This window comes from Calidris pugnax, unplaced genomic scaffold, assembly GCF_001431845.1.
Source record: "Calidris pugnax isolate Ruff unplaced genomic scaffold, ASM143184v1 scaffold41, whole genome shotgun sequence".
Lineage (NCBI taxonomy): Eukaryota > Metazoa > Chordata > Aves > Charadriiformes > Scolopacidae > Calidris > Calidris pugnax.
The window spans coordinates 24,867,202-24,878,848 of NW_015094509.1; the positions used below are offsets into that span (position 1 = coordinate 24,867,202).

Genomic DNA, 11,647 nt, shown 5'->3' on the forward strand with positions numbered 1-11,647 from the left:
GAAGCCACAGGTGTTTGTAGTGATACTTGAGGCTTTTCAGTATTGGATTGCATATTTGAATTAAGCCTAAATTGGTACTGATGCAAAGCAACTTATTTCTGAGGGTAGCTTATTTGCTTATACATAATTCATATTCTCCATTCACTTCATCCAAGCATAATTATTTGTAGGTCTGCTACGATAGCTGGCATTTCTGTGCATTTGCAACAAGCAGATCCAGCTGAATGCCAGAGCCCTAAATATTTTTGCTGTCACAGTCCCTGCTGTTATGTGTTGAAAAAACATTGTGGGGTCATAAATCATAGATGTGTTATACCCAGATATTTTTTTGATCAAGCGTTAGACTTCACTTTGTACACCTTGGTTCCAGAAAATAAGATGTCACTATCTAATTCACAATTAAGGAAAAAAAAGTATAGCATCTGAGAACACTGGAAGGGGTCTAACTCTATTTTCCCTTCTTGTAGGGCAAGAAGAATGGACCAACTCGAGACACAAGGCACCTTCTGCAAGGACAACAAAAGGAGTCTACAGAGACCAGCCATATGCCAGATACTGATTGTACTGTCTGATGTTGTGAAATATCCAATCTCCACCAGTCCTGTATACTGTTCAAAGTAATTTTTTCTATGAACAATCCCTTTTTATTAAATCAAAGCGCTTAAAAATCTGAATGGATGGACTGAACTTAAAATATTTTGTTGAAAGAACAACCGGGACAGCAAGATATGTAAAACGAGGAACTTTGTTATTTCCAAACTGTATTTGAAAAAATAGGTGATCAAAAAAAATAACCTTTGATTAACTAGTGTTAAACAAAAAATAGGTTTACTAAATATGTTAGTCCATTCTTTTAACATAAGCGTAACCTTTTATTTTAAAGGTTTTCAACAATTTAGTTTTTAGTTTTTATTTTCAGCCATTTGCTAGTATTCTCTTTGCAAACATGCGTAAAAAGGGAAGCAAATTACAAATGCAAATAATGTGGTATTTTGTAACTCAAGTCTTGAAATGTTCTGTAGTGTTAAGCAAAGTTTTACCCTTGCTTGATACTAAATAAACTTTTGAAAGAAAATCAGTGTGTGTGAGATTAATTTTATGCTTTATCTTATAATAAAACTTCATAAATAGTAGTAAACAGGGAGAAATACGTTTAACAGTTCTCAGCATAAAAGGCTCATATTAAACATTGCGCGACTTCTTTAAAAACATGGTATAAACCTAAATGTATATATATACTTACAGTAGATATAAATGCTGTTTAAAGTATCCAAATGGTATGGATCTGCTTGAGTGCCACATTAAATCAAAATATTTTTGTTAAAAATGGTTAAAAATAGCTACTGAATTTTACTGAAAAAGATGTGACTAGTTTTCATCTTGTTGAGCGTTTTTTCACTAGTGCAACTTTGGAATTTTTATGAGAATTTTGGTACCTTAATGACCACCTCGCTCCGTGCTGGAAGCAATAAACACAAAGCTTTTAAAGACTTTCTGACTTGACTAATTGAGGTCGCTTTCGTCAGAGGCAGAGGATGTGTAACCCTTAAAACGGTCTTCATTTGCAAAGGTAAATAAATCAAATAAGATTTTAATCTCACTTAATTTATCTTAATATAACCAATAAAAACAGGGAGGATACAATCTCGAAAGTTTCCTTTTAGAATGCAGGAAAGACTTTAAGGACACCTAAATTCTCATTTTAAAACGTTTAATTTGTGTTAGTAATCTAAAAAGCCTTAGCTTAGCTAGTTAAATTTGGACAAACTATTCCCTATTAAACAACTGTAAAACCTCATAACCAGTAGTTTGTAATATATTATTTTTTCCATAAATTCTAGTAACTTAAACATTACAGATGTTATCTAAAGCTTTTTGTTGCTCATTAAGCTTTTATTATAGTTTGATTTATATTGTTTTCTTTAGTTTTTATTTGAAAGTCTTTGAAATTTAGTAAAAATATCTTTTTCTTTTCTCTTGTCAGGAAACCCACCTCCTTGGACAGCCAAGAGAACAAAAACCTTAATCTTCTGATGCTTTGGTAGGTATCTTTACTCATCTGTGAAATTACTAGAGAAATAATGGAGCTTTTGGTCAGGTCCTTAATTCTTTATACACAATAATTATCAAATTCTTTAATTTACACCATGATTACAGGTACTGAGCTGGGGGCCAGCAAAAATCATTGGCTATGTTGAGTTCTGGTGGGGAAAGTCATAGTTTTAAACTGTCATTAAACAGGACACTAAACTGTCCCAGTGTGTGGACACTGTCCTCTGGCTGTTTGTTTATTGAAAGGTACGTGTTGCTTTAACAACTTTTCAACCAATTGAGGATTTCATTGGGCAGAGGAAGGTAAAAGAAAATGAATGTTATTTTATGCTAGCAGTGTTCAAATGAGAACTTAAACTCTAATCTGGTCAGCAAACGTCTCTAAAATGGTCTTCCAGCTGAAGAAAGCATTTTGTAGAATGATTTTTAAGGCAAGCATTTCTGCACAAGGAACACGCTGATTTTTGGCACAAAGGAGGACAAGTCCACAGAGAAACATTAGCTGAAGAATAGCTAGCTCTGTTATTACTGGTGAATTCAATATATAAAGTCAGAAATAATTTAGCTGTGTTTATGCTCAGATTGTCTATATTTTAAATAGAACAGATTTTTTCTTTTATTTCCTACCTGAAATGGTAATTCTTCCTGCTAACCTCATGATCTCAGTGCCTTTAGTTGACATGTCTTAGATGAATAGAGCGCTATACTTTGAAATATTGCATACGTTGCAGGGCCTCTATATACCACAGTAAATTTAAGAGACTGCTGTCACAGGCTAGAGAAACTTTTTGTACATACAAAATGGCTTTAGACCAATTTTAGAGAGTATTTTAAAGATTTAAAGCAAAGGACTCAATTAAGGTTAGGAGAGCTCGGAGAGGATTTCTGCCCTCTGGGGCTCAGAGGGCAAAGACTGGATACCAGCTGCTAGAACTGCTATGACAAAACAGAGTATATAAATATCTTTTAAAAATATTTATGATGGAATTGGCCAAATCTCTATTTCTGCTCACATCTTAAATCACATAATATGACGAGTTTCATAAGTCATAACAGGTTTTCATTTGGAAATATGAAGTGTATATTAACCACATACAAAGAAACTTGATAAGTTGAAACCAAAATATCTAGTAACAGAGCTGGCTGGCAGATGAATAAGAATCAGACGTGAATTCAATCTTCTGTAATATTTATCCAGCTCTTTTTTTTTCTTCTGCCATCTTTCCTTAATGCCTGCTCTGTGGAGGCTGGATGTATCAGTATGTGTTTGTGCTGCTTTTCTGCTACTCTGCCCTGGAGTCCTATAAATCCTTAAATTGTCCCAGGTACCCTTTGGGGGCTGGAAAACAGTGTGTCCTTGTCAAATCACACAGAGGCTGCTTGGGTGCATCCTGGTGTGACAATGTCACATGACTGGATGTTGCAGGTCACATGAGGGAATGAAAAGAAAAATATCCCTCCTAAGAGCACAGCCATCCATGGTCAGAAGGGATTGGTTTGATCATGGCCCAGATGTGCCTGTGACAGAAGATGGAGTAGTCTATGGCCATGTGTTACCCTAAGTAGCTGCGTGTCCCACCTTGACAAAAAGTTAACCATTCTAGTCTAATTTTGTTTGTTCTTTTAATGAGTTGCAAGATTTGATACATCTAAGAAAAAAGTCTGCTTATTTTGCATGATAGTGGTATGAATTTTAAATCCATTAAGTCAGCCTTCCAGTACCTAAAGGAGGCGACAGGAAAGATGGGGAGGGACTCTCTATCAGAGGGTGTGGCAATAGGAAAAGAGGTAATGGTTTAAAATTGAAAGAGGGGAGATTTAGATTAGATATGAGGAAAAAATTATTTCCTGTGAGGGTGGTGAGACACTGGAACAGGTTGCCCTGAGACACTGTGGATGCCCTGTCCCTGGAGGGGTTCAAGGCCAGGCTGGATGGGGCTTTGAACAATCTGATGGGAGGGTTGTGGGAGGTGTCCCTGCCAGGGCAGGGGGGTTGGAACTCAGTGATCCCTTCCACCTCTAACCAGGTTATTCTATGATTCCTTCTTCCAGTGCTCCACATTGATACATCTTATTTCTCCTAAGAAAATGTGTTTTCATAACTTTGAAAACAAGTGTATGAATTCTCGTGTCCTATACATGTGTACACAATCAGCTACATCAGTTCAAACAGCCGGTACTAGACAGCCTTAGAAACACACCTGCAGTACAAAACTTCTCTTGACAGTTACTGAAATAACATGCATTAGCTTTGTGTTCTGCTATTGCAATTTTTGTTTGTTTTTTTTTTCCTTTGGAGTAATCTATGCAAAAAAATCCTTTAGGTTTTGAAGAGAGGGAATAATGATCTAAAAAGGTTCCTAGATTAAAAAAAAAACAAACCACCAACCAACAATGTTGAAGGTAGCCTTTTTTTGTGACAAGCTAATCCAGGAGTATTTATCCATTCTAGTAGGATTTTGTGTTCCAACACAGGTCAATTTCTGTGTTACTTGTCAAACAAGTGATGTTAACGATTATAACTAACCATATCATTAATTTGCCTTTATTGAACCCTTTTATCACATTTGCACTGAATTTCAATGATGGTGGTTTCTGCAATGGTTTCCATAAATCGACATACATTTATGATATGCATAATTGCTTGATCCCACTGCTTATAACTGACAGTCTTCAGTGAGTTCATAGTTGCTGGTGTCGGGATGTATACAAATAAATTCTATTTTGCTCTTTTTCAGGAACTTCTGCCATGTTAATTACAGACTGCTTAGAGCATTGTACTTACCCGTGTGCCTGGACAACAACGAGATGGGCTGCGGAGTACAAAACCCCTATTCTTTGTTTCTTGTATTAAAGCCTTAAAGTGTATAACACTATACACTTTTTAAAATAACTGTATATTTAAACTCTTAATTGTTCAGTGATGCTACAATGTTTTATTTGGAGCTCAATAAAGAATTTTCATCTTAAGTTCCTCTTATAAAGCAATAATGCAACTTCATGTTCCTTTAGTATTTCTTTTTAGCCTTATGCAGCAAGTGTAAGAGAGCGTGTGAAGTCTCATGACTAGAATTTAAATGCTTTTGGAATTAGCTTGTCTAATCTAGGAACCAACATGGATAAGTTAAAACGAAGATTGGTGTTTTACGCTGAAGCTTTTCTTCATAGCCAATTGTAACCAGGTCTACTCAAAGCAAGACTCTTGGGTAGAAACGATGCTCCAACTTCCATTTCCTTCAGAAGCTTGTATAACACGAAGGTGTTTTGATCCCCATCAGTTGTACTCTGCTGCTTATTCTCTTTCACTTGGTGTTTGATGCATAGAAATGTTTTCTCTGATATACAGCCACAGGTTTTCTAGTAGTAGTCTTGGAAGAGGCTTTTACATCTTGATAAATCTTGTATCTATCAGTCAAGTTTCCTCAGTGCTTTCTCTGTTTTATATTAATTGTGATTGTGATAATTTGTAACAAATAAAATTCTGATAATTTAATGTCTTGTCTTTTTTCCTAGATACTGCTTGCAAAGTATGAGTGTCACACTTCCTCAGTTAGGTTTCCATCAGATGCATTTTTCTTTGCTGAATCTCAAATTCATCTCAAGAAAAGAATAATTTGGGTGTCTCATTTGATTTTGAAAATAAGCAATATCACTTAATAGCTTCACACCAAATCCCTCCTCATGTATTCGTAATTTCTAATATCATATACTGACGATTGAAGAATGGCTTTGAAATTTATGGGGATGTGGAGAAAATGAAGACTTCCTATTAACCCTGGCACTGATTAAAGTGTCTCAAGTAAGTCTTGAGTAAGATATCATTTTTAATAGATGAAAAAAAAATTGAAGGTATAAAAAGTTTGTATTTTTAACTTTCAGATACTTCAGGTGATTTTATCAGTTAATCTCAAAATCTGGCAAGATTGTCCTTACCATCATATCTCACTATACTACAACTGCATTTCTGTAGTGTTTTCCACAGCAACCAACAGCAATTATTTAAATAAGTAAAAGCAAACTCCAAAACCCTTTGAAAAAGCACAAGAGATGTTTAATAATGATCCCTCTTAGACTGACAGGCAGGAACCTCTGGTGTGGAACAGCACCGAACACTTGAAATGCTAGCCAAGTCTAAAAATTGTATATAGGTCCTGCGGGGGGAATTTAGATAAGCAGAAGGCAATTTCAGTTGCTGTAATTTGGAGGGGACAGCAGGATTGCCAGCACAAGCTCATCTGAGGAGTGCTATGAACTATTTAATGAGCGACGTATCAAGCCTTCCACTCCGGAGTCATCAGCAACAGAGCTGCTTCATGTCAATGCTGAAATATTGACAGTATGATTGACTTTAATACGTGGCTATCAAAGCTATCAAACAAATCCAGTATTTTTTCTGAGATCTTGTGTGGTTGCTGAGTGGCCTAACACAGGAACCCATAACGTCCAAAGTGGGCTGGCCAGGGACTGTCCATCTGTCTGCCTGGCAAGTGCTTGGCTTGATTTCACTAAAAACTCGAGGACTGAGTGGTTCTGTGCTTTGGAGCCCGGGCTTTGTTTCTGTTGGCTTTTATTATTATTGCTAAGTAGAGATCAATGTATTTCTTGTGATGGTGTTTTGAGTGAAATCTGGGTATCATCAGGATAGTTTTGTCACTGACTTCAGGAGACTGGGTGTACGTGTGCATCCTGCCTGTGCCTTCCATGACTTTAACCTACACTACGACATGGTCCTATTGCTCTGTTCCATGACACAATTTTGTATGATGTTGCCATACTTAAAAGTTTTGAGCAAGGACATGAGCCTGCTGCTCCAAATGAATTGTCCAGCCTGCATCACAGCCTTTCCTGTAGGGTTTGTCTTACTGTGGGGATCTCCACACATTTAGGTACATAATAAATGTATAAAATAATATTCTGTAACAGTACATGTTAGAACAAACCTTGAGGTCCTGTGTCTTTCTCAGTGATGGTGCAGAGAGTGCTTTTCAAGTTGGAACTTCCCATTCTTTTGGGCAAAGCAACTGAAAATAATTTAAAGATCAAAATGCAAAGTTAAACTTTATATATAATGATTGCTGATTAATAGGATCAAATCTGCCCTGGAGTGGTTTTTGCTTCCACTTCTCCACACAGAAATTTGCAGTCTTTTTAATTATTTATTATTATTTATTCAGCATTAAAGTTGGAATTTTGTAGCATGTTCTCAAATTGTGTGCTCGAAGGCCCAACTGAAAGTGGAATCTCCAGTTGACCAGTGTCTGGGAAGCTCAGTACTGTTGCAGCCAAGGAAATGCACGCCAAAAATCAGGATGTCTTTGACTTTATGAAAAAGATTAATTGGATGAAGGGGGTGAGAATTCTTTTCACAAGTTCAGCATTTTTGTCTGAGACAGCTGCATTTGTTTAATGGGGAGAAAAACCCCTTTGGTAATGGAAATTATTGAAGGTATTTAGTGTTTAAAGCACATATTGCTAAGATGATAAATGTTTGTGCAGCCTCAGATGCTACAATGAGTTTGCGGTGCGTTGACCCTTGTCTTCAGGCAGACTTCTTCTACGACTGCGAGTCAAGAGAACATCTCTGGCAAAGCTGGATTTTAAAAAATGCTTAGAAACTGTAGCCGAGGGCAGAAATAAAGCTGCTTTGCTGTGTAGTTCTTTTTTAGGTTCCTCACTGGGAAAGTATTAAAGTATGAAATCTCTGCATTCCTAAAAATAGCAAATTAGGGAACAGGCTTAATGGAAACTTCCCCTTTTCAGTCAAAGATGTGCTTGAAAATTATGAAATTAAGATAATTTAGGTTTAATAAAGGTTTATGACAAAATTTCTCAGGAATCTTTATACCCAGTTATCAAAATAACTCGTGCTCTTTCAAGATAGGAAGCTACTGAGCTGAAATTCCTGACTAAAGAAGGTTCTGCTGTTATTACCCTGAGAGAAATCAAATGTAAATCAGTCCTTGGAGTTGAGTTTCTGCTTTTGCAAAGCTCAACACTTAACCAGTTCTTTATGCCTAGAACCATTTGCTATAAAATTGCTTAAATGAGCTTATCTTTATATTCGTGCTGAAGTTTGGAATCAAGAAAGTTTTCACCTGAAGTGAAATACTGGCCCCTTTGTGAAGATAAAGGCAAGTTGGGTTTTTTTACTGACCTCCATAGACTCATTTATTTTTCTTTTCTCCCTTTATGCAAAACACAGTGAATGGCTCCAAATGCTGACTCAACGTCTGAACTCAATAGTTCATTGTCTTCTGTGGCAGCTTCTGCTATTGCTGTTGATCTGTTTGTTAAAGATCCCGTTGCCCAAAACATTTCATGAAGATGAAATGCTTTTTATTCCTTTTACTAATTTGATAAATTGCCTTGTCTCGTCTTTCTTCTATTAAGATTTGGCGTTTCTTCATGTGGAGGTGACTTTCTTGTGTGTTTCTTACTGAGAGAAAAAACGCAGACACCATCTCATAGAATTCACTATTCTTATTAAGAATATATTAAAAAAGAAGGTAAATACCTTTGCCTCTAAGTTCATTCTTCTTATCAGTTCAAAACCCCATGGATAAAGATGCTGTTGCTTCAGATAGTAAGACTACTGCAGAACTTCACTGCTAAACATACATTCATGGACTTTGGGCTTTTACTAAATCATTTTGCAATGTTCATATCAATATAAATACTTTTTAAAAATTTGAGTAGACCTTTCAGGGTAGTTAATTACAGGTTTGAAAGACAATGAGAAGACTAAGTATAAACTATGGTGAGTGCTTTCTACATGGATATTGGCAATCATCTGACTAATGAGGATGATCAGAATTATCCACATCTGAAAATTAACTTTATTCTGCTTAGTGAAAGTTTCACCTTTTTTACAGCACTTGAGGCTCTGACTTGAAATGGTTTGAATAGAAAATTCCCTTAGATATTTAAAATATGAAGATTTTCTCATGCAGCATATTAATAGGGCAAGTGTGTGTGTTTTTTTCGTTATTCACTTGAAGACTGTATTATTGTTTCATCAGAAATAAGAGTCCCTCTAAGATTGACAGAATTAAGGAAGTATAAGTCAAGAAAGCACAGATGATCCTCAGGCAGTTATTCCTCTTGAAAGAACTGTGGGATAAATGCATAAGGGATTGCACTAAAGTTTTGTGGTATGTTTTATGGTGGTGATCATGAGTTGCATTTACTTTTTATTATGCTTATTAGAGATTCGAGGAAATGAAAACAGAAAAAAATAATAAAAATATATCATAGAACAGGAAACTGGATGGGATTGGGGAAGATAGGTTATTAAAAAGCAATCAAAATACTAAAAGCCATTTGGGATTTCAAATTCTGGAATGAAAGGTTAAAGCCTCCATATTCTCGAGCATATCTCCTCTGAGCTTGCTTGGGAAACCAGGAAAATAGCTGCTAGTCTTTAAAATGTCAGAGGTTTTTTTGTTGTGTTTTGGTTTTTTGGGGGGACGTAGATTATTCCAACAATTATTCCCTGGAGTTCACTCTTGATTTAGACATACTTGATGTTAGGAAGTTTAACTGATGCACCCCAGGTCAGAGAGGTAAGAGAAACACAGGTCACAGGTCTGGTCTATGATAACTACCATTTTTTCCCACTGGTATCTAGCTAGTCTAGCATTGGAATCCCTCACATCATAGGAATAACTTCGTTAATTTTTGGTTGTATCCTTCAAAGGTATAAGCAGATGATTTTTGTAAATGTCACAATCAATACCCCTTTGAAAGGTCACTCTGGGTATTCCTGAATAATATTCATAAGCATGTGTACATAATTTAACGTATTTGGTAAGGGCTTTTCAGAAGAATAATTCAAAGGACAGAAGATGGTATCTTACTGTGAGAGACTTAAAAGCTTGATTATCATTTATAATTGCTTGCACAGGGAGAAACTAAATGACTCTAATCTGGTAGTGGAAAAAAGTAAGAGCTGGCGCTGAGTGTTAAAGCCCTGCAGTTTTAAAAGAGAAATTAGGTTCAAATGAGAGTGATTAACCACAGCAGCAAGCTACGTACACAAGAATGGGCTTCTGTTGGTTTTCCTGTGTAGCAGACTAGATGGAATGATCTAATAACTGTCTCTGAACTTGAAAGTCGTGGATCCATGATTGTTGTATAATAATTCTAACCATCACAAGAAAGTGACTTTTTTTTTTCCTGATTTGCAGGCTAATAGAGTGATCTGTGAGGGTTGAGATGATAAGTATATCCTTATTAACAAGGATGAATTCTTCATTTCTGTGTATATATGTCTTACACGTCTTACTGCCTTGACAAATGGTGAAATTGATGATAAGTGGATATTTACTGGTACTAACATACCAACACAACTCTTGTTCCTTATGCAGGCAACATTTGGAAATCTTGTATATTGCTATGGATAACTGGCAAATTATGCTTTTTGAAAAAAAGCATCTACTTATCAGTTAAGTCCCTCAGTTTTGTTAAAGGAAAGAAACAGGCTGGATTTTTCAGTTCTGATTTATGTACCTGCAACTCAGATGACAAACTCTTGACTGGTTGCTTGGGCTGCCCTTATAGCTAATCAAGAGAAATGAGCTCAAAGGTTAACTCATCTTTTTGAGACAAAAGTACATTGAGATCAGATGACTCACCCTCTGAAAGCGACAGGCTCTTGCCCCTTTACTCATGTGGGTGATAAAACTTATTTCATAGAATCATAGAATGGTTTAGGTTGAAAGGGACTTCAAAGATCATCTAGTCCAATCACCTGCCATGGGAACAGACACCTTCCACTAGACCAGGTTGCTCAAAACCCCATCCAGCCTGGTCTTGAACCCCTCCAGGGATGAGGCAGCCACAGCTTCTCTGGGCAGCCTGGGCCAGTGCCTCACCACCCTCATAGTGAAAAATTTCTTCCTAATATCTAATCTAAATCTTCCCTCTCTTAGTTTGAAACCATTGCTCCTTGTTCTATCCCTACGTGCCTTTCTAAAAGGTACTCTCCAGCTTTCCTGTAGGCCCCCTTCAGATACTGAAAGGCTGCAATAAGGTCTGCCCAGAGCCTTCTCCTCTCCAGGCTGAACCATCCCAACTCTCTCAGCTTGCCTTTACAGCAGAGGTGCTCCACCCTTCTGGGTCATCTTTGTGGCCCTCTTCTGGGCCTGCTCCAGCAGTCCAGGTCCTTCTTGCACTGATGGCTCCAAAGCTGGATGCAGAACTTGGATGTTTAAACCTTAGATGTCTGAAGTGGAAACGTGGTGACTCTCACTCATATTTCTGTTGCAAATCCAGCTTTGTTGTTACCTTGAAAACAGCAGCAGTTGATGGATCTGGACATATATCGATACTTGGAGAAAATCACTGAAGACAGCTCTCATAGCCATGTGTGTAGATGTGGTTTCCTGCACAGTATAGAAGGGACTATTCCAAATAGGTAGGAGGAGGTGAGTGAATGCATCTGTAACCATGTTCGTTAACTGCTGTCCTTCTCTTTGTCTGTCCTTCCTTCAGTAAAAGTTCTCCGCTCTACTTGTTTTAAGCAGAAAAAAAGACAGATATGGCTTTTGTTGGCTTCTGCGACTCAGCTGCCTTAGCTTAATTATCAGGACATTTT

General features: G+C 36.9%; 1 protein-coding gene across 4 annotated transcripts in view; it reads left to right on the forward strand.

Annotated features, from left to right (window-relative positions):
- The window catches only part of KHDRBS3 (KH domain containing, RNA binding, signal transduction associated 3), an 83,928-nt gene extending 78,906 nt beyond the window's left edge, over nucleotides 1–5,022 (forward strand). For 3 of the 4 annotated variants that reach the window (XM_014965512.1, XM_014965513.1, XM_014965514.1), the window contains one exon: nucleotides 468–1,075. In XM_014965512.1, the coding sequence (XP_014820998.1) occupies nucleotides 468–559 (92 nt within the window). In that variant the 3' untranslated portion in view covers nucleotides 560–1,075. Of the gene's footprint in view, nucleotides 1–467; nucleotides 1,076–1,984; nucleotides 2,042–4,790 lie in introns of those variants that run through there. The other variant, XR_001414449.1, reaches the window with a different exon arrangement.
- Nucleotides 5,023–11,647: the final 6,625 nt, after the last annotated feature.